At 57.9% G+C, this 24,748-nt stretch overlaps 2 protein-coding genes across 14 annotated transcripts; one reads left to right on the top strand and one right to left on the bottom strand.

Moving 5' to 3' along the window:
• UCK1 (uridine-cytidine kinase 1) lies at window positions 1–6,510 on the top strand. 2 transcript variants are annotated; one of them, XM_044778536.2, is made up of 7 exons: window positions 1–598; window positions 1,051–1,210; window positions 2,110–2,206; window positions 2,435–2,577; window positions 2,671–2,765; window positions 4,668–4,716; window positions 5,228–6,510. In XM_044778536.2, the coding sequence occupies exons 1-7, from the start codon at window positions 257–259 to the stop codon at window positions 5,407–5,409; spliced, it is 1,068 nt and encodes a 355-aa protein (XP_044634471.2). In that variant the 5' UTR covers window positions 1–256; the 3' UTR covers window positions 5,410–6,510. The 2 variants fall into 2 exon arrangements, with proteins under 2 accessions (XP_044634471.2, XP_044634472.1); XM_044778537.2 differs by lacking the exon at window positions 2,671–2,765 and having other exon boundaries at window positions 357–598.
• On the bottom strand, window positions 6,511–24,202 carry POMT1 (protein O-mannosyltransferase 1). Of its 12 annotated transcripts, none has more exons than XR_011506191.1 (20): window positions 23,757–24,141; window positions 22,634–22,784; window positions 21,427–21,533; window positions 21,206–21,256; window positions 20,544–20,690; window positions 19,607–19,718; window positions 19,167–19,232; window positions 18,981–19,074; window positions 18,591–18,746; window positions 17,767–17,897; window positions 17,248–17,343; window positions 15,371–15,463; window positions 13,564–13,660; window positions 11,744–11,836; window positions 11,314–11,434; window positions 10,839–10,936; window positions 10,088–10,229; window positions 9,277–9,403; window positions 8,011–8,188; window positions 6,511–7,363 (listed from the first exon to the last, which is right to left on the bottom strand). XR_011506191.1 is itself a non-coding variant. In XM_044778533.2 (20 exons), the coding sequence occupies exons 3-20, from the start codon at window positions 21,491–21,493 to the stop codon at window positions 7,186–7,188; spliced, it is 2,019 nt and encodes a 672-aa protein (XP_044634468.1). In that variant the 5' UTR covers window positions 21,494–21,533; window positions 22,573–22,784; window positions 23,757–24,202; the 3' UTR covers window positions 6,511–7,185. The 12 variants fall into 12 exon arrangements, 11 of the variants coding, with proteins under 11 accessions (XP_044634468.1, XP_014718905.1, XP_014718907.1 ...); XM_044778533.2 differs by having other exon boundaries at window positions 10,116–10,229; window positions 22,573–22,784; window positions 23,757–24,202; XM_014863419.3 differs by having other exon boundaries at window positions 10,116–10,229.
• Between the last annotated feature and the right edge of the window lie 546 nt (window positions 24,203–24,748).

Below are 24,748 nucleotides of genomic sequence, written 5' to 3' on the forward strand. Positions count from 1 at the left end.
GCCGGTTCCGGGTTCCGACCCCAGTCACCGGGCTCAGGGTCTGCCTTGCCGGTGCTGGCACTGATCCTCCGGGCCAGGCCCCGCAGTCCCGGGGGCTCATCCACGAAGGCCCCATGCACCGGAGGTGCATGAAGGGAAACTTCCCGGCCACAGGCCTCTGCTGAGGAGGCCGCCAGATATCTGGAGACTCTCGCAGCCGGTGGCGATATTGAGCGACTTTTCTTTTCGGCAGCAAATACGAGGCGCGACCGGCAGCATGCCAAGCGGCCGCCGTATCCCCCAGGGACAGCCGCCCTGGCTGCGCATGTGCGGCGCCCTCGGACTACAACTCCCGCCGCGCCCCGCGCCGCCCCGCCCCCCGCCGCGCCACGCGCCTCCCGGAAGTGGAGCTCCGGGGGGCGTCTCCCACCTCTGCGCGGGGGCGGGTGGGCCGGTTTGTTTGGGGAGGCGGCTGGAGCGAGGAACCCGATGCGGGCGAACGGGGCCGGAGATGGCTTCGGCAGGCGGCGGCGACTGCGAGGGCGCCGCGCCCGAGACGGACCGTCCTCACCAGCGGCCCTTCCTAATCGGGGTGAGCGGCGGCACGGCGAGCGGAAAGGTAAGGGGCTGGCGGCCCGGCGGGGCCTGCCGTGTCGCCGCTCACCCCGGCCCCGGGCCCCGGGCGCCCGCCTGGCCTCGGTCCGGAGACGAGACCCCGGGCCCTGGCTGCCCAGGGCCCTCTCCCGGGCGGGGGCGGGGGCGCCGGGGGAAGGGCCGCGGCCGTGGTGGGCCAGGCCTGGGCCGGGCGAGGGGCGCGCCGGCCCTCGGGCTCCCCGCAAGCCTCCCCGCTGGCCTGGCGCCTCGGGCCCCAGGTCCGTGCTGCCCCCGCCGGTGCCCCGCGACCGTCCCGCCAAGTCCGGCCACACCTGTCGCCGGCCTGCCGGGCAGCCCCTCGGGGCCGTGGGTCGGTGGCTCCAGAAGCCAGCGCCGTGCAGAAACGCTGAGGAAGGGCCCCGCGCCCGAGGCGGGATGGGCGGTTCCAGGCGGGGAATCCTGTTTCTGTATTCCCAGTCAACTGTGTGTGAGAAGATCATGGAGCTGCTGGGACAGAACGAAGTGGACCACCGCCAGCGGAAGTTGGTTATCCTGAGCCAAGACAGCTTCTATAAGGTTCTGACCCCAGAACAGAAGGCCAAGGCCTTGAAGGGACAGTACAATTTTGATCACCCAGGTAGACCACCCGGGGAAGGAGGGCAGGCTGCGGGACTGGGATGGGGAGGCAGAGACCCAGGTGTTCCCTGAAATCTCCCGGGTGGCCCGAGGTGGAGTGGGCTGGGCGGTCAAGTCAGAAGGGCTTTGCCCAGCTCTCTGGGCCCCGGGCAGCCCTGCAGGAGCTGTTGGCTCCCCTGGTTGGCGCTGGTCAGAAAGTCTGCACAGCCGAGGGGCCTTCAGGACCTCTGCTCTGCCGCACCATGGTCAGGGAGAAATCCATTCAGCTTCCTACTGTGAGGACCCTCTGCACACACCACTGTCCACAGTGGCCTTTCGTTCCCCCTGCTGTGGGGCAAAGTCCTCGGGAGGCCAGCAGTGGGTAAGCGGGAGCTGGAGGCCCTGAAGCTCCGCTTCCTGGTCTGGTCAGGGGCCAGGGGAACAGGTGGACAGGGAGGAGATGAGGGAAGAGCCAGGCTGCCCCTGCCTGCAGCTACTAGAAGATTCCACTCTGTGGCTGGCTCCTGTCTTCATTCCTTTCCCAGGGATCCATGGGAAGAAGGCCCAGGAAGTGTCAGTCTCTGGTTATTTCCCAGAAATAGAGAGAAGCAGACACTGATGGACCTCCCTCCCAGTGCTGGCCGATCAGGGAATCCCTGTGTTCAGACTTAGGCTGGGATAGCAGCCTGGGCTGGGCACTGCCTGAGGGCAGCAAGGACAGGTCCATCCTGTGGTTTGTGGGACTGCAGGGGGCTCTGCAAATGTAACCTGCATGGGCAGCTTCCAGTCCCAATGTTCCTTAGGGTCGTTGGTACCACTAGCACCCAGCTGTGGCTGGGTGACCCCAAGGCAGAGGAATTTCCTTCCTGTCCCCAGCACAAGGACACCTGGATTGTCTTGCTTTTTGTTCCACTCCTGCAGATGCTTTTGATAATGATTTGATGCACAGGACTCTGAAAAACATTGTGGAGGGGAGAACTGTCGAGGTCCCAACCTATGATTTTGTGACCCATTCGAGGTAAGCAGGTGGTTTCTAGGGGAGAGGGGCTGGGAGCTGGTGAGGGCGGCCCCTCTGGGCCTTACACAGACCGCCCCACAGCAGGCCCTGCCCCACTGGTTTCTGTGCATACCTCTCTCCCCCACCGTGATCCGTCCCCTCCATGGAGTCGGTGCCTGGGGATCAAAGCTGACTGCGTGGCCCAGAGACTGTCCCCAGCAGGGCCCACTTCCTGGTCTTGCCTCACAGGCTGCCGGAGACCACCGTGGTTTACCCTGCGGACGTGGTCCTGTTTGAGGGCATCTTGGTGTTCTACAGCCAGGAGATCCGGGACATGTTCCACCTGCGCCTCTTTGTGGACACTGACTCCGACGTCAGGCTGTCGAGAAGAGGTAAGGTGGACGCGGGCCAAGGCTGTCTGCCCCTGGCCAAGGCTGGCGATGGCTTCGAGGTCTGAGAGCGCTGCCTTGCTCCTGTTGCTGCAGTGCTCCGAGATGTGCACCGCGGGCGGGACCTGGAGCAGATTCTGACCCAGTACACCACCTTTGTGAAGCCAGCCTTCGAGGAGTTCTGCCTCCCGGTACCTGCCGTTTGCATCCTTGGGAATGCCTGTCCTCCCTTTTCAGAAGGACAAGTGGCGCCCGGTCTGAGAGTGATGACTCAGGAATGGAGAATTTCATTTGTTAGAGCCCAGCCCCCAGGGAGCAGTTCTCAGCTCCACGTGTTCTCTGTGCTTGCCCCTCCTCTGCCTAGAAAAGCCCTAGTTCCCGTGTCTACACCGGCTCCCTGCCTCCTGCTTCAGGCCTTCACCCAGGTCACCTGCCTTCCCAGCATGACCCCGAAGGCCCTCCACTCCCGCCTGTCTGTCTTTCCAGGGCACTTGTGGTCGTCCGACCAGTGCTGTCTTTTGCCTACCTCCCCTCACAGTGATAAACTCCACGAAGACAGAGATTTTTGTCTTCCCTCCAAAAATGGTATCTGGCACGTAGTAGGTGCTTAGTGACTTCATCCACCCCATGTGTTTCTCTGTGCTGCTTCTGGCCGGCACTCTGAGGTCCAGCTGGCTTGCAGAGAGAAGGAATTCACATGTTGTGTGGCCGTCTCCCCCCATCTCACATTTCTAACTAGATGGGACTTGTGGCTCTACTCAAATTGGAGCTTTTTAAAGGGAAGTTGAACAATATTTTGCCTCTTGAAGGTAAAAATCCAGCACAAAAGAACTGGAACCAGGATTTCTGCTTTGGATGAGTAGGACGAATGAGTTTTATCTGCTGCTATTTAAAGAAAACATTTTTATTTTACGTTCTCAAGTTTCTGGGAAATAATTAGAAGAGTAAATTGACCATTTCAGTCTTTCTCTTATTTACAGAAAGACATTTGGCAAAGTAGGTAGTTTGCAGTAAAACTTTGGACTCCAAATCTGACCCAGTGAGCCTGTGTGGAGGCCGCACTGTCCTCGCCCTGAGCGTCGTCCTTGAACTCCCTCCCCCTCCCTTTTACGTGCCGCCCACGTTGCTGGCTGAGCCGACCATGTCCGTCCCCCATCCCTGCAGTTAAGACCCTCCTCAGCCCTTCTCTGGGCTCCATCTCCTGCCCCGCTCGGCCCACTGTCTGCACCCCACCCCAGTGAGCAAGCCCAGTGCAAGCCAGCCCTGGCGCTCTTGTGCTCAAGTCTTTTGTGGGTCTCCACTGCCTGCAGACACAGCTGTCCCCAGGACTCAGTCCCTACCCCCTCCGTGGCTTGTCTCCTGTGACATGCCTCCTTGGCCTGCATCCACATGCCAGCAGCACCAAATGGTTCACGGGTCTGTCCCTTGGGCAGACCATTTCCTCCTGCTCCTCCCTCCGCTTTGCCCGATTCAGGTCTGTTCCCCCCCAGCAGCATCTGTGTGGGGCCCCTTCTCGGCAGCCCTGCACCTCCTGGTGTCTCTCTCTCCCTGCCCCTAGCCAGGAGAGTACCTGACGGAGTCTGTTCCTCAGTGCGGGAGCATGCGATGGGTGGTGAACAAACGAATGGGAGCAGGGCCTGCAGGGGTCCTTGCCTGCGGCACAGCTCTGTGATCAAAGGATTCAGCACGCGGCGTCCTGTCCTGCTCGCTCCCCCAGGGTTCTCGTAGGTTTCTAATTCCACAGGAATACCATCCTGTGTTGTGGGAGGGCACACACTTCACTTGGCCCAGTGAATTATGCTGTAGGCACAGAGAGCTGGCCCCTATGACAGTGTGCAAGGAAAAGAACAAGCTAAGCGAGCGTTTCAGAGACGCCAGGAGAGAAAGGCAGATTCTTCAGGCCACCTCACTTCTTGGATCGCTGTCTCTCGTGCCTGGTTGATGGGTACCCCACATCTCTACCCTACCCCCCAGTGACAGGCGTCCAAACACCCTTGACTTGCTACCCTGCCATTGCTTCTAGCCTGCAGCAACTTGAAATCCCCTGGGGGCGGTGGGCAGATCCTTACGAGACCCTCCTTTTTGCCTTGCAGACGAAGAAGTATGCCGACGTGATAATCCCGCGAGGGGTTGACAATATGGGTAAGAACCAGGCCTCACGGGCTGCCCTTCCCCCTCAGTCAGCATCCCCGAGCCACAGAGCAGGCACTGCCCCAGCCGAGCACGGTTCCTGAGGACCCCCGATGCAGGAGGCCTGTCCGCGTACATTTGTGGCACAGGTTTCAGACATACTTATGTCAATTATATCTCAGTAAAACTGGTGGAAAAAGTCCATATGTATTGAAAACTATTTGACAAGGAGTTGTTAGCAGAAAGTATTTTAACTGGGCTCTTAGTTAACAGAAACCCTCAGAGACCAAGCCAGTAAGTTTTACTGTGCTCATTTTTGTGTCTGCTGAGACTTGGCACCAGACATATGCCTCCATGGAAAGACCTGTGCTTCCCAAGTGACCGCGGGCTTTCAGTGAGTGGGCAGCCCTCCCGGCCAGGGCCACTGCGGGGAGGCGCCGCCAGTCAGCCACAGCAGCCCTCTCGCTGGCCTCGGCCATGGGGGCCAGTGGCAGCTAACCCCGCTCTTGTCTCTTTGCTTCAGTTGCCATCAACCTGATTGTGCAGCACATCCAGGACATCCTGAACGGTGACATCTGCAAATGGCACCGCGGAGCATCCAACGGGCGGAGCTACAAGAGGACCTTTCCGGAGCCTGGGGCCCACCCAGGGGTGCTGAGCTCTGGCAAGCGCTCACACTTGGAGTCCAGCAGCAGGCCCCACTGAGGAGCGGGTGCTCAGCCTCCCAGGTGGGGCCCGGACATGGCTTCAGGGTCTGGACCTGGACGTGCCTGCCTGCCCCTGAAAATGCAGTCACCGCTCCCTCTCAGCGGGCGGCACGGGGGTGGTGCTGGGATCGAGCACCCCACACCCTCGCGGGGAGCTGGGCATGTCCACACTGAGTTTGGCGGGACACTGGCAGGCGCTCCTGATGGCGTCACCTGCTTCCTCACATTGGGGGGATGAGTCTCTAGGTTGCTGAGAAGAGCCACAGTGTGTGGCAGGCCTGTGACACTCGCGTCCAGGAGGAATGTGAGGCACGTGTTTGGGGAACACTAAGGAGACAGCCGGGACGCTGGCTGTGCCAGGGTGTTCCTGACAGCGAACCGCAGTGAGAGCTGCTTTATCTAGTACGATCTGGTTCACACGCACTTACAACCGAAACAAAGGTTTGAAGAGATGATACTTTCCCTTTTCACGTTATACATCCAAATGTTTTCTGTTTTATTCTATTTCATGACATCGTTCTAGTTGTGACCTGTTAACCCAATTTCGTGACCCGCCAGTGGGCTGGGATCCAGGCACCCTGACGTGAGGGGCCACATAGCCACGTTTCCTTCCTCCTGGCCTGTGCGGGTCGGGCAGGAGCCTTGGGATCAGCGTTTCTTAACCAGCATCAAGCACACACGTGGGGCCCCCGTGGGCGGGGCAGAAGGCGGGCTGGCGCGCACAGCGTCCACAGTCCTACCCAGGACCCCCAAGTGCAAGGTGCTGTCTGGGCAGGTGGTCCCTCAGGTGGCCCTGGGCCAAGTGCAGGGTGTATGCTGGAATGGAGGAGCGGAAGCAGACACTGTTGCCCAAAGCCAGCCAGTCCCTGCACCCCCCAGGCCCACAGCCACAAGCACCCCTGCTCTGCCCACCTGGCTCTAAAAGCGCCCCTTCCCCTTGCCATTGGCCACCTGCATGGGCACTCTGGTTTCCTTACCGAGTAGCAACTAGTTACACGAGACGACTGAGCTCCATGGCTGGATTCTGACTATGTGACAATTTTGTCAGGCTTATTGTCCCCTTTTGGAAAGAGAGTCAATAAATAACACCAAACATGGGTGCCAATTTGTCCCTTTTTAATTACATTAAAAAGCAAATTCAGGACACGGAGATGCATGGATGACACAACCTAGACTGCTGAAGATGCAGCCCACTCGCACACGTCAGCAGTCTCCTGCAGGGGGTCTCAGCAGCAGTGAGGACTGACACAGGCTTCTCAGTGCCCAGAGGGTCCCACGTCTGCCTCAGCAAAGGCTCGTCGTTCCAGTAGCTTATGTGACACTGACCTGCTCAGGGCGATTCCTTAAGGCCTCACTGGGGACAGGCCAGCGGGTGCTTGGGAGGGAGGCCCAGGCCTGTTGGTCGCACTCACACCCGCATCGGTCAGCTAGGCGGGGACCGCGTCTGCTTCAGCCCTAACACCCTGTCGCTGCCAGCCCCCTGCCTGCCTTGCCGTCTCCATCACAAGTCCCACACCAGCCACTCAACACTCAATGTGTCCTCAGCTCTTAGGAGATGGACGCGGAGGGCATGTTTTGTTGCCTGGAAGAATTAGACTGCTCAGGATGAGGTGCTCATCAGAGAGCTGTTTCAAGAATGAAACCAGAACAGAATCCTTGCCGAGCCTGGCCAGTCTCCACCAAGCTTAGAGCCACTCTGCTTGTCAAAAATAAATACAAAAGATGGTTCTACCTGTCCTGACCCCAGCCCACGCGTCCTTCCCTGGCTTGTGTCCTACTGGTGTTTTCGGATCAAGATGTCCCAGCTCTCTTTCCAGCGAAGTGCCCTGAGTTCGCCAGGTGAGAGTGACTTGTCCCCATAGGTCAGTGGGCGCAGTGTGTTGAACACGTGGCAGGCGCAGGAGTACCACGCCACCACTAGGGCACTGAAGAGGCTCCTCTGGAGCTGGGACCTGCGGTGCCAGAGCAGAGCGTGGCAGGGCGGGAGGCTGGTTCCTCCCTGGGACTTCTCCCCGCACGTCCTCTCAGCATCTGCCATGCACTCAGTCACCTACCACAGCCTTTCTGTTCCTCCCACCCTGCTTGTCACCAGCCCTTACTGCACCCTGTCCACTGCACGGAGATGACCCTCCTCCCTCCTCTGCTTCTGGAATCTCCCCAGCTTTTGCTCCATCTAAACTTGGATGTCAGAGTATTGTCCCGAAGCCCAGTACGGTCACATCACAGCCCTCCTGAGAAGCCCTGAGGCCCCTGACTACCCAAAACAGTCCACGCCCTTTGCTCTGCTTCCCAGAGCTGTCTGGTTCATCTCTGCCCCACACCATGAGAGCCGGTCAATGACCACTGGCTGTTCCAGAATACAAGGCTGTCCCCTATCCCTGGCCTTTGCTCCTGGTGTTCTCTAGGCCACAAACATCCCTCCTGGTCCCCATCCACATCGGTTGCTTTCGTCTGCCAGCCGGCCTGAGCCTTGTCCTCTGAACCCTGTGGCACCTTGTCTACGCCTCTTTTGTGATCTTAACCCATTCCACGTCACACTGGAATCATCAATGACTCCCCTGACCCTGACCCCGAGAGGGGCGGTGTGAAGGTCGCGTACCTGCACAGGTGGTCGCTGATGTGCTGCAGAACCACGGGGAGCAGGAGGATCTGGAAGGTGAGCGCGGGCAGGTAGTGGTACAGGAAGAGCGTCTTCTCCATCAGGAAGAAGGGGAGGTAGTTCACGGCCCAGCCGCCGGCACACAGGGCCCCGGCCAGCACCCAGCGCAGCCAGGAATCTGCGGGGAAGGTCGTCTCACGGCCGTGCTGTGGACTTGGGCCCCCTCTCTCTGTAAAGGTGCTCTGCCTGTCCGCCCAGCTGCTTGCTATCTTTAAGGTACACGCACATGCTCGCACTCTTCCTCCCCACTCCTAACCCTGGGTCCTCACCATCCCTCTCCCCTGAGAAACCCCAGCCCCTGGTGGGCCAGGCCCCTGCAAGCTTACTGCTGGATTCCCCACTGGCCTTGGCTCATCTGGGAACACCCAGCTGTGAATACTCCTCTGGGAGTAGTGGAGGGGCCGTATCTGGCCACCTGCCTGGTGGAGCAGGGAGTCAGCAGAGAGAATGGACCAGCTCCCGGAGACGGGCAGGGAGAGGGTGCCACACGGCTCCTGATGGCCTCCGGGGCCCTGCCCTGCCCTGCCCTGCGTCTTTATTCCTTTTCTGTTTTAAGACGGGTTTCTTTGTTGTTTTTTTTTAAAGATTGGCACCTGAGCTAACAACTGTTGCCAATTTTTTTTTCTTTTTCTCTCCAAAGCCCCCTGGTAAAGAGTTGTATATTTTAGTTGTGGGTCCTTCCAGTTGTGCTATGTGGGACGCCGCCTCAGCATGGCCTGACGAGCGGTGCCATGTCCACGCCCAGGATCCGAAATGTCTAAACCCTGGGCCGCCGAAGTGAAGTGCGCAAACTTAACCGCTTGGCCATGCGGCCGGCCCCTTAAGGCGGTTTTAAGTGGGTTTCTGTTACTTGCAAACCACCATCACCCCAGACTAAGCGCCTGCTGGCTGCTCTGTCCTCTCCAGCCACTTTGGGGGCCGCGGGAACTGCAGCACTAAGGCTGTGCTCTCGTCTGGGGGTCAGGGAGCAATGCCTGCCCGTTAGCCGCACTTCCCCAGAGAAGCCGCTAACACAGTGTGGGAACCAAAGTGCAACATTTTGTCTCCCGGTGACAAGACTAATTTAAGTTCCCTTGATCCAGAAGCAAAGGGGTCGCCTTAAGGTGCAGGCTCCTGGTGAGGCTGGCTCTCACCGGAAGCACAACGAGCTCTCGGCAGAACTAGAAGGCAGAGGCATAAAGATGCATGCGGGCAAGCTGCACTAACCCTCGGGGAGGTCACAGATGCTGCGCCGGCGTCTGAGCAGGTACCAGCAGAGGAGCAGCGCGTACACCACCGTGGCGAGGCTGGCCGATACCCAGATCACTATGTTTCCAAGCAAGTGGATCTGAGCCTGCAGGGGCACAGGGAGACACCATTGGCTCTAGTCTCCTCCACCCCTACTGCCAGGACGGGCGGGCCTGCTCCTGACAGGTGTCTAGAGAAGTGCTGAGGCTTCAACTTTGTCAGCTGAAACTGAAAGCTGGGAGCAGAGGGACTCTTTCTTAAGGACAGAGCTGACCTCAGAGGGACTAACACAGAGCTATGCGGAGCAAAGCAGGAACTCCTGGGCCCACCCCACGGGCGAGATTTCATCTCAGACCCTGCTTCAGAAGGAGCCATCTCTCAACTCCAGATGGGTAGGAAGGAGAAAGCTGTGCACCCTGAGCACGTGCTCCTTCAGAGCCTAATTGCTGAGCACTGATGCCGGGCCAGCTCCAGGGCCGGGTCTCGGGTGAAGACAATGTGGATGTAAACGAAGTGCCCACAGGCTCGGACCCGGTGCCATGCAGCAAATGAAGGGGGAAGATTGGGAAAACCACCTTTGCCAGAGGGGAACAATGCACTCCTACAAAAGCAGTAAAGCCCGGTTTCCTCCGACATGCAGACATGCCAGGACCTTCCTCCTTGGCATCTGACGGTATTTAGAGAACAGCCAGCCAGGCTTTGTTAGGACAGCTCTGGAGAAAGCCAGACTTGGGAGGATGGAATGGCTGCTCTGAGCACCAGAGGCGCCTCGGGGCACCGGGCACTCCACCTGCAGCTGCCATGGCCGCTCGGCTTACACTGGTGGTGGGGTGCAGCCAATAGGCGATGTTGGTGTCCAGGGTGACCCAGTCCAGCGGCGTGGAGCTGTACTTGTGTTCGGAATCATCACTCCTCACCGTCAGCATCCTCCACTGCGAGAAAGCCAGAGCGCTGGGTCAGACAAACAGCCAGACGCCTCACTGCTCAGGGGTCTGTCAGAGGGTCAAAGTCAACTGCTGCCCCTTCGCATGGGGTGTCCAACCTCAAGTTCACTGGGATCAGGAGCAGAGGCAGCGTGACAGGCCGATGGGCATGCTCGTCAGGAGACTTGAATTCTGAGCCGGCTGTGGCCCCGGGAGGTGCCCACCCCAGGGGCTCCAGTTGCTTCGCCTGGAGGTTAAGTAACTGGACTTGGTGCGACCGGCAGTTTTAGATTTGGGACCCTGAGTTTCTGGCTCTGAGTTCTCTCGGGCTCCATCATGTTGACCCTGGCCCCTTTTGACCTGACCTGGGGAGCCTCAGAACAGACCCTGAATGTGGCAATGCAACATTGCTGCAGAACCTCCCTAGGTCCTGACTATTCCTGCCTGCAAAGCCACAAGGCAGGGGACCAAGAGTGCTGTGCGCGTCACTCACGGTGGAGAGGGAAATGGTCCTTTACGCCGTGCCAGGTCCCCTTGGAAAGACTGGCGTGGGGAAGGAGAGCATGCTACAGACCACAGTGCTCCCTGTGGCGGGGGCCAGCTCCAGCGAGCCGTCACCTGCAGCTCCGAGAATCGGGCCATGAAGCTCAGGTTTCGGCTCAGGTCCATCTGAGTAGGTGAGTGCAGCTCTAGTTCCCGCTCCTTCTGTTCCTGGCCTGACAGAACATACCAGAATCCAAAAAAACATGAGTAGAGTAAGGTCAGGGAGCTCACTACAGAAGCTGTCAGGTGAGTAAAAAGCTGACTTCCCGGCTTTTCAAACAACTCACAACGACTCCGTCAAACCACTTAGCTTCCCCCTTCTGCCATACACCCCATCAGATTCGGATCCTTTGACCCTGAGAGCTCAGCTTGCCTTCCATCGGCACCTCAGAGTAACACCTGCAGCTGCTGACTGCTCCGCCAAGCACAGGGCGGGGGTGTTGGTAACGGAGCGTGGGAATGCGGTCAGTCCCCACCCAAAGCAGAGCTCTGTGCTGGCGTCCTATTAAAGCAGCTCACAGGCAGAAGCAGCCTGGCCAGGCGGACTCACTTCTGCCGTAGCGGTGCTCCTCCACGTTCCACACCATGCTCTCATGGTAGCCCGGGGACAGCTTCTCCCCCACGACCTCCAGCTGCCGAAACCCCCAGTCAGGCAGGTGCGCTCCACTCAGCTAGCAAGACCAAGGAAGATAAGGGGCGCCATGGGAAAAGCCCGAGTCGCTGGGTCCCCCAGGCCGGAAGGGGAGCCCCACCCGGCCACTGTCGGCAGCCAACAAGGGCAGCGGACTCTGTGGTGGGCTCTTCAGTTAGGATTCAGTTCTGAGCAGTTATAGAGACCCCGCCTTCGGTGTAAACACGGCAACGACTCGGACCAAATGTCCTGCCTGGTAAGAGGCCAGCGAGCCTGAAGAGGTCCGCAGTGGACTTGGTGAGCGAGCCCCCAGCTTCAGCGGGCCGGGCCAGCAGCCGCGCTCCTTTACCTTCAGGATGGCGGAGGTGTTCACGTGCACGAAGCGAACCTCCGACAAGATGGTCTTCCAAACCTCTGTACTGGATTCTCTGTTCACAATGTCCTGTAAAAGCAGGTCTCGACAATCACTCCATTCTTTCTCAAGTTTCCTTAAATGTACAATGAAGACCAGTCATCAAACAATGAAACCGACTTGGTCTGATGTAAGGGGACCAGCCCCTGAGGGAGCTAAGGGGCTGATCCTGGATGGCGCCTGCGCCCTTCTTCCTAACACGCCTGCGTACGCGGCTGGGGCCAGGCGGACTGGGGGCGCACCCCGCTCCGTTGAGGCAGCACACAGAGGCTTCACGGTGGAGACCGAACAGACGGAGGCCCTCCCCACGCGCCTGTTCACGGACAGGCCTCAGACCGCGGCCCCACGCGGAGCATTTCTTAGTCCCTATGTGGCAAATACAAAGCTGGCACAGAGGAAGGACAGAGCCCGTCCTGAACGATGCCCTGGGAGGGGAGTCCTGCTGCTGGGCAATAACACAGTAACACCTGAAGAGCAGCCGGCACAGCTGTCTCAGCTTCTCGGAGCCTCATGATGACCCTGTGAGTCACACGGCTGCTGTGAGAACCAGCGAGCCCCGGGCCTAAGCGGGAGCAGGACGGAGCAGGCACACTCTGTGGTCAGCTGTCCTCCCCCTCTTGCTCCATGAGCTCATTCCTCAATTTCTGGAAATGTGTGTATGTGGAGCCAAAGGTGCCAACAGCAGGGACTAAGGAGGCAGAGGAGGAGGAAAGGGATCAGCAATAAGCTGGCAGCAGCCAGGGGAATAGGGGGACCTTCAGTAGAAATTCCACCAGGAGAGCTCAGGTGACAAGAAGCAGGTACAAACAACCCCCGTCAAGGCGGGAACATGGGAGGAGAGGACGAGGAGGCAGAATGCACACAAGTATCTGCAGCACAGAGAAGGCAACACGCAACAGAGGTGCTGCTGTGCACAAAAGGGCAAGGCAGGCCTGCAGAGCCCTGCGTGTGCCGCGAGCCCCTCTGAGCAGCACGGCATCCGGCAGACGTGTCATTGACCCTATCGAGAACCCAAATGGGGCGGGGGGGAGGGGAGGCTGGTGTCAAGTGGGGAGCGGCTGCAGCCTGCTGGAGGCTGGGAGGAGCCCGACTGTCATGGAGAGAACTGCAGGGGAGTGCCACTGCATTTCACTCACAGCCTTGAATTCCCAGACGGCGCCACGGCCCCGTAACAGAACGCTTCCCTGCTACCTGCCCAGGACTCTGTGGGCAGCCCTGAAGAGCGAGAGTGATTCTATCAGGGGAGCACGTTCCAGGGTCACTGGCAGGAAGGCTGCCTCAGGAAGGGGCAGTCCTGAGGAATCCCCCACGGGAGGGCCAGGCCCCTCCCAGGGCATCCTGTGACGAGGGCACTTGTTACTGTCAGGCAGGGTTGACAGAAGAGGCTCCCTGGTGAAGGGAGGGTGGCTGGAGCCCCCGACCCTGTGTGTTCAGTGACCTGATCTTCCGACTGAGCAAGTGACCACGCCACAGGGAACCTTTGCCTGCAGGGCCACGTGCGTCGCACAGAGCCCAGCATTTAGCAATCATTCTGGAAACTCGTTCCTCAGAGAGAGGAAAACCACCCAGATTCTCACATTCCAGGGGAAAGGAAGTCTATTCCCTGTGACACCATTTATGACTTTTTCATGACGAACAATCGCTTGCCTAATTTTACATCTGAATCAGAACTAGTCTAAACGGCGGTTCTGAACACTCTGCGTTAGAAAGTGCGCACATCGACGGCCATCGCGACACCGTCTCCGGCTTGGACTCACCAGCCTCCAGAGGTTCTGGGCGGGCATGGAGATGTTGTAGTCGATGTAGCAGGAGACCTCCTGCGAGTGGGGGCTCAGGGGGGCCGCGACATCGTGCCTGGAAAACCAAACCATGCTTGCAGAGGGACCGCTTTAAGGGGAAAACGCTGCTTTTCAGAAACAAAGCCAGCTCAGCCTTAAAGGACAACCAGGTCTCCTAGCTGCCACTACACAAGGACACGCCACCTAAGGGCCTGGGGAGAAATGGAAACTGACCAGGCAGAGACCCTGCAATGACCTCATTCCTGGGGGAAAGCACACATGACGTGGGATTCACAGATGTCAGTCTAAACTGTGCAGGTCTCGCCATCCCACTTTCAAAGGACAATGCGAGTCTCAGAGGAAGGTGCCCACTGTCCCAGGAGCACGGCCATGTGCAGGCTGGCAGCTCCCTGATGGCCAGGACTCAGAAATGGCTGAGGCACCAGGAATATTGTTGGAAGACAAGGTGCCCACTGTGACACCGACCTCAGACATCCAGACACACGGTCCCACCACGCGCTACTCCTGCTGTGTGACACCGAGGGCTAGGCACTGTGGAGGAGCTGGAGGGCCCCAGTGAGCCATGAGACCACCTGACGCCCCCAGAAGACAGACCATCGCACGAACGGACCAGAGAGCCCGGGCTGCATGAGCGCCACCAATAAAATGCACACGGTGGGGACGGCCCCTGGGAAATGCTTTCTGAGGAGAGGACAATTCAGCTGACAGCTGAGGGAAGTGAGCCAGTGGGCCCTGGGCGATCTGAGGCAAAGACCATTCCGGGCCGACAGCCAGCGTGAAGGTGTCAGGGGGGCTGCACTTGGCCGTTGTGGGGATAGCAGAAAGGCTAGGGTGACTGGAATGAAGGTCACCAAGGCATCACCAGGAGCTGGGTCCCCAGGGTCCTGCAGCCAGGGGAGAGTGACAGTCACACCGTGGAAGTCACTGGAGAGCTTTCTGCAGAGAAGTGACATGAGTAGATGGTGTTTCCTCAGAGGGCGCCACGGGCTGCTGCGCGAGGAGAGCGGAGGTGGGAGGTTGGTGCGTCGGCTCCAGCAGCACAGGGCAAAGGGGACGGGGCCTGGCCTGGGAGGGGGCAGGGAGGGGGAGGAAGTGACCCATCTGGGGTCAATTCCAAAGGCCGAGGCCACAGGATTTCCTGATGGAGTAATGCAGAATGGGAGAGGAAGAGGGGAAGAGGAGGAATCACGGGTGCTGGCTGAGCGACCGCTTCTTTCCGGGGAGAAGCGGGCCAGAGGCCAGACTGCTAGCACCCCAGAGCTGTGGCCTCAAGGGGGACGCCAGGACTTGAAGCCACATATGGGAGTCGTTAAGACCTCACAAGATGACCCAAGAGGCAGGTGGGGTAGGTCCAGGTACGTCGATACGCAGAGGCCGGTCACAGGTCAGGTCAGGTCAGGACCAAGGGCCAACACTGGCGATCCTTCCTATGTAGCCCCAACTTCCATCCTTCTAGACTCACTCATCCTTTGGTGGGTGCCACTTTGTGGAAGGGTACATGCTTCGTTCTGTGCAAGCTCCCTAGTGCTCTCTTGCTCACCAACCACATCCTTCAAAGCTCCCGGGCCTCCTACTGTGGGATGGATTAGGTGCTTCCGTCTTCCCTGACTTACCTAAGCTCTACCGCCACCCCCAGCTGCCGTCACTGGGGTCCCCTCCGCACACTGAGTGCAGAGGACAGTGCTGCTCCACTCGGGGGTGGAGAGACCAGAGTCGGCGAGCTCTGCTCGGAAGCAACAGCAGAGGAAACTCCACAGGCACTCACGTGTTGAGGAGGCGGGTGGTCATGCCATGTACCAGCTGCACAATGTCCCCATGCCGCACGGGTCTTGGAGGGCTGTTCACCACCAGCTGATGCCTGGAAGACACAGCGCGGGCTGGACGGTGCCCTTGCGAGACAACCACACTCACGGGGCAGCAGGGCTCTGGGCCTCACAGCAGGGGAACCTGGAACAGTGCAGCTGCCCATCAATTTGCACTGAGACGAGGTGAACTCATATAGGAACAGAACACATACATTTCGTTTAACTCTTTCCTGAAACCCAAGGTCACCGTCCAAACTTCCAAACACGGTTCCGTTTGCCACAATCACCTTTCGGTGCCCACAGTTCCGTTTGCCACGATCACCTTTCGGTGCCCTCCATTTGTCTATGAACGCCACGGCGATAAAGGCTCCCACCCAGAACTCCTCCTAACAGACAGGCCTTCTCGTCCACTATCTGCTCCCTGGAAGTGTGCAAGGCCTTCCCAACATTGGGCGCTGCTGCGCCTGGGCCCCTGCCCTCACGTTACTCAGTTTAAGGAGAGAATGAACACGCCAGCACACAGATCCAGTCAGCAGAAGACAGACCATGGATATGAGGGAGACGGCAGGACAGGGACAGAGAGGGGCAGGGAGCCTTGGAGGGCGGCCAAGGCAGCCTCCCAGAGAGCTGACCTTCGAGTCTTAAGCAAGAAGGAGCGGCAGGCAGGGTGGTTCCACGCTGAGGGGACAGCACATGCACAGCCGACGGCAGGAGTCTGCCTGGCTCTAGAAATCAGAGGCGGGGCAGAGCCGAGCAGGAGCGGGCAGGAAGGAGGAGGAGGCTGGGCTGACTGCACAGGCCCTGCTGGCCACCATGAGGGGCCAACAGCAGCTCAGGAGGGCTTTGAGGAGGAGGGTGACCCATGTTTCAAAAGACCACAGGGCGGGGGGTTGCTGCTGAAGCCAAGGGGGGACGGCATGGGAGCAGACTGTCGGGGGAGGCAGGAGGGGGGCAGATGGACACTAGGACGGTTCGAGATTTTGTCGGGAGGCAGAATCACTAGGACTGGCTGACGGACAGAGGCGGGGAGTGAGAGCAACGGGGACCTCCATCTGTGAGGCCTGAGCAAGAAGACACCTCTGAGAGAGACTCTTGTTTCATACGGAGGGGAGAGGCAGTGAAGGCGGAGGAGGAAGGGAGCTGGGACCTGTGTGTACAACCCCAGGAGGAGAGGCGGGGCAGGCAGTTCACTGAGGACCGGCCCAACCCAAGACAGCAGGGCCAAACGGAGACAGGAGGGCCTAACTGGGAATGGCAGGGCCAAACCGAGATGGCAGGGCCTAACCCGAGATGGCAGGGCCTAACCCGGGATGGCAGGGCCTAACCCGGGATGGCAGGGCCTAACCAGGGAAGGCCTAACCCGGGACGGCAGAGCCTAACCCGGCATGGCAGCGCCAAACAGAGACAGCAGGGCCTAACCGACACGGCAGGGCCTAACCCAGGATGGCAGGGCCAAACGGAGACAGCAGGGCCTAACCCAGGATGGCAGAGCCAAACGGAGACAGCAGGGCCTAACCCGGGATGGCAGGGCCAAACCTGAGATGGCAGGGCCAAACGGAGATGGCAGGGCCTAACCGAGACGGCAGGGCCAAACCAAGATGGCAGGGCCAAACCTGAGACGGCAGAGCCAAATGGAGACGGCAGGGCCTAACCTGGAACGGCCTAACCGAGACGGCAGGGCCTAACCCGGGATGGCAGGGCCTAACCTGGGAGGGCAGGCCATCAGCCCAGAGCTGGTCTCAAAGCTGGCGGGGAGGGAGGGGAACGGGGAGGAGAGCTGGGACTGAGCACAGGGGCCTCCTCCGGCAAGCCGTGCGAGTCCAGGACCTGTCCTCACCTTCCAGGATCCTTCACGATCCACCAGTTATTGACATCCTTGAAGGGGTAACAGGTCACCTGCTGCTGGTGGGAGCTTCCACGGCCATTCTCGTATCTGCGTGGAGGAGCCAAAAAGAGATGCATCTGCGAGTGGCCGGCGAACAGCCAGTGGCCTTTCTCCTAAGCTTCCTATAAATACTACCTAGCAAGGTGTTCAGGGGAAAATAGGATAAAACGGGCGAGTTGAAATCTCAGCGGGGCCGGAAGGCATGAAGCTGAGCAGAACTCCATCGGGAGCGAGCGCCCGTGCGCGGGGGTCGCACAGCCGACACGGGGAGCGCCGGGGCCCTGTGCTCAGCAGGTCCCGCTCACCGTCTTACACACAGAAACAAGAAGACTCCTCGATAGTCAGGATCTGAGAGTGCAATTTGTTTTTGCCTCTTAGACTTCTTCATTTAAAGTGAAAGCTGCTAATGGCAAAAATGTGAAAAAACAAAACATTTTAGCATCTTGGAATTCAAACGGTCACTTTCCTTACATCATGGGGTAGGTGTTCTGATGGGAATGAAGCCAGCAAGGCACCGGTTTGCCAAAGACGTTCCTCAGGGTGACCTGGGACCCATAAGCCACCTCCAGGGGCTGGCCTTGTGTGATCCGAGCCAGCCCTCCCTGAGACAAAGCGAAAAGGTGCCGCGTGAGCGAGACCAGTCCACATCCGCCGACGGCCGCTCCTCCATGTGGGCGCGGTTGGGGCGCTGGAATTAGACTGCGTCGTACAGCCAGGAACAGGCGTGTGGTACCACGTTACAGAATCCCGACCGGAGCTTCCGGGGACTGACTGCCTCGGGGGCAGGCACCCGGGGATCCCTCCACACCCCTCACAGCCCCCACAGGCCTCCTGCGGTGACAGCAATTATGGCTGTTCAAGAGATGAGAACCCTGACTTGGCTAAGTTAGGGAATTTGCCCAAACACACAGAACTGGCCGTCAACAGAGCCAGCATGGAAGAGCAGGTCTGTCTGAGTTCAGAGTCAACGCTCCTACCACCTCAACTGGGACATTTTACTATTTTTGCAAAATCAGTATGAACGAATGCCAGAGTCAAGCTCATCCTATGAAGCTTCTGCAACCGCCCAGAATGTGCAGGACTTCACACCCTTCTCCAGCAGTGAAGGGAGCAAAGCCCTGCATTTATTTCCATACCACCAGGATACTCAGCGTTAGTTTAAAACACTGAAGTGGATGGAGTCCTCATCTCTCGATTGGGTTTTTCCTCCAATGCTCACGTGATGGTGTTTATATAAGAAAACTTTGAGTCGAGCATCATCCTCTTTCTAGGGCCTCCGCGGCATCCTTTCCTACCTCCAAGCTGGCTTGGAAAGCACTGGACATGATCTGGTCGTGGGGCCCAGAGCGGCAGAGCAGAACCAAGTGGACATAGAAGAAGAGCAAGTACATGATGACCGGGATGACCAGCAGAGCCACTGCTCGGGCAAGCAGGTGACAGAGCACACAGACCTGCAGAAGATGGAGGGAAAGTCACTTCCTGCTGTATGGAAAGGCGTGCCACCTCAGACATCGCAGGCTCCGCGAGAGCGAGCAGCGGAAACTCTGACCTCCCATGCGGACAGGGACGCGGAGCCTCGCCCAGGCCCGTCTTCTTCTGGAACCTTTTCCCCAAACGCCCCTGTGACACCCACCTACGCACCCCACGTGGGCCAGCCTCACCCCGCACTCGACACCCACACCTACATTTGACAAAGTCCGGTCTCCTATCAGGTGCCAGGCATGGACGGCAGCAACTCCCAGCACGAGCAAGTACGTGAAAACACCCATGTATTTGATGCTGAAAAGACACGACGGACACAGAGTTAAAATTAAAATGAGACAGGGCACGAGGAGGACGCAGACACCGCCTCAGACCCATGGACCACTCACCCCACGGCACAGGAGCACGCCACTCCCGTCAGCGTCAGCCAGAACCACCAGCTCAGAGAGAAGGGCCTACGGCGAAGCAGGAAAACAAAGCTGGGAAGAGCTCACCAACTGCTTCCCGAAGGCCGACAAGGCCACGTTTCAGAGCTCTCTTGGGGTCGGCTGGTTGTACCAGGCTTCAGGTATAAGAAAAATGAATCCTTATCTCCCAAAACATTAGTCCTGGTAGAATTTTTCTTTTTGATCACAACAATTTCCCAGTTAGTTTAAGTTACAGAAAAATGAGGACGTATTTATGAAGTCACAAGCCAAGGGCCGCTCTAGGCGACTGAAAGACAATCAGCGAGCAGCTCCCCAAAGTGAACAGTATCAGATGTTCTCAGGTCAACAAACCACGGAGACCCTCCCCGCTGATCGGGAGGGACGCGCCCCATCCTCCATACCCGTGCTTCTGGGAGTTGCAGAGCTTCAGGTAGGACAGCACGGCCAGCAGGTTAAAGAATATCAGCACCGATTCCAGGAGCATCAGCCTCGCCTGAGTGATCAGAGCATTCTCTGTCAGAAGGACAAGCCACAGGTCAGTGGTAAGGCAGCAAGGGCAAATCTATAAAGATAAAAACTTTCACAGAAACGGACAGATCCCGAAAGTCACATAATGTGAAGGAGGGAAGTTCAGAATGGGGTGGCTAGAAGGGGGACATGCTCCAGAACCGCGAAAGCAAGTTCTTCAGTGTCTAGCCCGCCTACCAAGACCTGTGTGACCTCAGGCAAGTCATTGGACTTTGCTGAGTCTTCGTTTTTCTCACCTGCAGTAACACCGACTTTGCAGGGCCACCGTGAATGTTGTAGCATCATATCCACACAGGGCCTCAATTACAGTCATCACTTAATAAACACCAATTCTTTTCATTTTCTAGTCTAACTTTTCATCAGATTTGATTTCACTTGTTCATAAATCTCGGCTGAAAGATCCTTTCTGAGGAATACCCACTAACCCTTGAGTGCATCTCAGGTGGTCGAGGCCTGGGATGTGGCGGAACGAGGTTATCATTTGGTGACAGACTTGGTTGGAGGTGAGGGTGCTCGTGGCGGATCTAGGAGCACTGTCTGGGCTGCCCCCTCTATACGGCCACACCCCCAGAATGTTAAAGTCTGACCACACAGCTCCATAGGCCCACAGCCTGGAGCAGGGAGACTCCCAGAGTCAACTCTCGTGGAACTGGACGTGCTTCCTTCCTTCCTTCCTGTGAACACAAAACGCTGCAGGGGCACATCTGCTAAACCCACCCACTCCCCTGGGCCGCGGGCTGAAATGTAACAAACATCGGGGTTCAGTTCCTCCCTGCGCCGTGACAAAGCAGGCAGAGGCCCAGGTCTTACCGATGAGCACCAGCAGCGCAGCTCCCATGGCGGCACAATGAGAAAAGCGGAGCTCCCACACTATCTGGTAGGCCATGGGCACTGACAGGGCCCCCGCGAGGGCCGGCAGCAGGCGCAAGGACCACACGGGCACGTTGCTGCTGTATTCTGGAAAAGCAACCACAGCGGAGCAGGGGGCACCATGCACACCCCACCTTCATATACTGCAGGTGTGTTTTCCAACGGAGTATCTCGTTCATAGACTCTCAAACCCAAGTTTACAAGACTGGGGGCCACGAGAGAAACTGAGTGCAGGTGAAATTAGCTTTACGTAGTCATCAAGCACAGGCATGAGAACTAAGGATTCTGAAATTAGTTAATGCTTTACTTACACATTTACCCCACCTATTTCCAGAAACGTGTGGCAACATGCAAAATTTATACATACAAAAGATAAGTGCAATCAGATACCATGCAACGAGTGTGCTGCATGTACCAAACCCAGGGTTAAATAACCACTGTCAACACTAAGATACTGACCACACTTATGGGAAGTCTCTCACTTGTAAGACAACCTATCATACGCTGGACTTAGGTTAATAAACCGTTGTCAAGCCCCATGAAAGCCACTACCTCCCCATCATAATAGACGCAAACGAGGGAAATGAAAATGATCTTTTTACCTGCTCCAATTCTGTTCCACAAAAAGTTACCATCGAATCCTCCCAAATAACCTAAAACAGAAGATCCATGACTATCCCATTCAGCAAATATTTCTGGAGTGCCAAACTGTGGCAGGCTACGGGGAAACCATGATAAATGAATCAAGAAGACATGGCTTTGGCCCTCAAGAAATTTCACTTACAAGTTTTAAAGGGCTATGTCTCTTACTGATGAATCCTACCTCCCAAGGCCAGCAGCATGTGGCCGAGTGGCGGTCCACTGCCATCCAAAAAGAAGATCCGCTTCATGTAGAAAGAGATGTACTGGCCATAATATACCTCATCGAAACTGAAAAGCAAACCCACATTGTAACTCAACTAGAAATTTAACTGTAAAAAAAAAGGGGCAGGGAGAAACGCACACCTGTGTTTCCAAACGACTTTCGGGAGCGATGCCCCAACCGCGTGGCATCCCCAAATATTAAGACACGTGCCCAGCGTCCTCCACCCATAAGGATGAGGAGAAATTCGCCAAGCACAGCCGGGCACGCAGGAGGCTTCTCCGACACAGACTCTGTTTCTCCCCCTAGTTTCTGATGTCGGGTGCACTGTCACCCAGCCTCCTGAAAGGCCTCACAGACGCAAGCCCAGTCCCCCGGCCCCCAGCGCATCTGGGGCTGGGTCAGAGTCAGACCTGGTGACCCAACGAGGCAGCTGCAGGTGGAGAGGGGAGACACGCAGGAACCAGGCCCAGCAAAACATGTGCAGACAATCAAGGACATTTGCTGACACAAAGGAATCGCTGTCAACTTCCCAGGCCTGAGAATGCTACTGTGGTCATGTGGCTTTTAAAAATCCTGATCTTTCAGAGATATATACTGAACTATTTCTGAATGAAATGTAATGTCTAAGATTTCACTGAAAAAAACCCACTGCAGGGAGGATGCTGGCTAAGAGTTGCTACCTGTTGAAGGTGGGTGCTGAATACTTCAATGGAGGATCACTACGCTATTCTCCCTACTCTACTATGTTTGATGTTTTCCATAATAAGAAGTTAAACGGAGAAGGACACATGTATTAATCAGATAAAAAACAGCCCTTTAATAATAACAGCAATCATTTCCCATTATGACAGAGTACAGTCTAAGGTCAATGAGAACTCACTTTCAAATTCCTCAACCTTCCACTCTCCACTCTCAGACTGTAAATGGTCACGTAAGGCTACTGCACCTGCTACAGACCATTGGGGCAAGACCAAACAGGTGGGCTCTGCAGGGGCTGGCCTGGGACAAGCTGGTCTGTCCTCTAACTGCCCACAACACCCATCACCAAGAAGCCTAGAATTTTACTCTCCCATTTACACTGTTTAAAAAGGGAATTCCTGTTACCGGTGCACTGAACAAATTACACTTCTTTCCGATTCACCATGAATGGAGTTGCCTGCCTTACACCACAGCCCTTGGATAGGAGAGTCGCCACAGTCGGCTCAGTAACCCCACGGCAGTCAGAGCCACGACGTTCAAGTTGATGTCAGCCGTCACCACTACAGGGCGCTGCAAAAACCCCAACATCTTGTACAAAAGCAGGCTGGGAAGATGCCCTGGAAAAGAGAAGAACTGTCATCAGTAAATGGGGGGCAACCCTGAAGTCTCACCAAAGGCTGAGAAAAGGACCCCAGATGCATCCGGGAGAACCACGTTGTGGGGTCGCCAAGAAAGTCAGGAGGGCATCAGCAGTCAGCCAAGGTGGGAATTCAGGAATCTCAGGACTGAACAGGCACTCATTCAATAACTCATTCCATGAACACCTGCTCAGCACTTCCCGGGAGGGAGGCCGCCTTAATGAAATGGCCTCCCCTGCCCACCCCACCTGGGCAGTGTGGCAGGCTTACAGCCCAGTGACCTCGACCTTCTGAGCCTCAGAGCCTCCTCATCCACCTCACGTGCCTTCTCCCATCCCTCCTTGTGGCAGCACCATCCCCTGGGCGTCCCCTTTCTCACCCTGAGGGTGCACCTGCACCGAGGCGCCCCCGTTTCCTCCCCGGGGCTTCATCTTCCCTTAAGCTCCACTTGTCTTAAGGCTGCATCTACCTTGGGCGCCCCTGTTCTCGCACCAAAGCCCCGTCTGGCCTTTGGCAATCCCCTTCTATCCTTAAGGCCCGTCTATCCTTGATGCCCCCCTTCCCTCCCTGAAGCCGCATCTGCCTGAGCACCCCCCTCCTCTCCAGAGACCTCATCTACCCTGGGAAGCCCCCACTCCTCTTCCCGGGCACTTCCTTTCTCTCCCGCAGGCTGCAACTGTCCGGCCACTGTCTTTCCCGAAGTTTTCATCTGCCCCGGGGTGCCCTCCCTCTTTCCCCAGGCGCACCAGCCCCGGAGACCCATTTTCAAGTGGAGACTGCGTCTAACTGCGGGCCCTTTCCTTCCAGGCTGCACCCGCCATGGGCGCCGCCCCCGGTTCGGGCAGGACCCCGACGCCCCCGGCGCCAGCACGTCCGCAGGCCGCGCGCGCGTCCTGCACCGACTCTCCCAGGTCCCGACTGGGCTCTTTGTCCCCGGCGCCCCAAACGTACCCGCGTTTCTTCGAATCCCCGTAGAGCCGCCCCCTGCACCAAGCCAGGCGTCGGATCCGCCGCGGGCGCCGACCGTTGGGGTCTCTAGCCGCGCGCGGGGGCGAGGCCGCTCGGCGATCTGCGCCGCCCTCCGCCCTGCTCGACGCTCGATTCACCGCGCCTGCGGGGCCGAGGGGGAGCGGCGCGCGTGCGCACTGGCTCGCGGCCCGCCTCTCCCTGCTGTTAGCGGCTCCGGGGCTCCGGGATTCCTGCGCGCGCTGCACGCGCGGCGCCGTTACAGCACGGCGGGCGCTCGCCCGCGGTCCGCTCAGTGGGCGCCGGCCCAGTGTGTCCGGCGACCAGACCGCGTCCGCGTTTCTGTGCCGAGCGCGGGGGTTTCTGTGTCGGAGCCCGCTTTGGGCGGGACACGGTACCCTGCGTTAAGGGGACCACTCCCTCCCGTGTTCTCACTGGACCGGCGGGGCACAACCCTTCTCCCCAGCCCCACCCCTTCTTGATCCCCTGGTCTGTGTTAATACTCACACACAAATAGTGTACTACTGATTTAATAACTGGAATTAGGGCTCTAAAGTGTTTGCAAGGACTTTCTCCCACGTGTTGGTCAACCCAGAATTAGATGACAGCGGTTAGAATGTAGTGAAGGATACTTCTGACTTGGCCTTGAGCCACCCACGGTTGTAGAGACGGAGGGAGCCGGTGTTCACCCCGCCTGTGGCAGAGACGGCTCCCTGGGCCCCTGGAGGAGTTGGGCCCGACTCTCCTGCTTTGGTCTTTCGTGCAAGCAGGGGCCGCCTGCAGGGTTCAGAGCCCCCATCTTGTGGGGCGCTCAGCCTCCTTCCCGGCACTTCTGTGAACCTCCTGTTCCTAGGGCAGTGAACCCAGGGGAGGGTGTGGCCTGTAGAGCTGACTGCATGGGCCCGGTCCCATTCTCCCACAGTCAAGAGGCTCAGAAGGACAGGCGGGCCGGCTTCCTCATGGAAACACTTAAACTT

Source organism: Equus asinus, chromosome 10 (assembly GCF_041296235.1).
Source record: "Equus asinus isolate D_3611 breed Donkey chromosome 10, EquAss-T2T_v2, whole genome shotgun sequence".
NCBI classification, from domain to species: domain Eukaryota; kingdom Metazoa; phylum Chordata; class Mammalia; order Perissodactyla; family Equidae; genus Equus; species Equus asinus.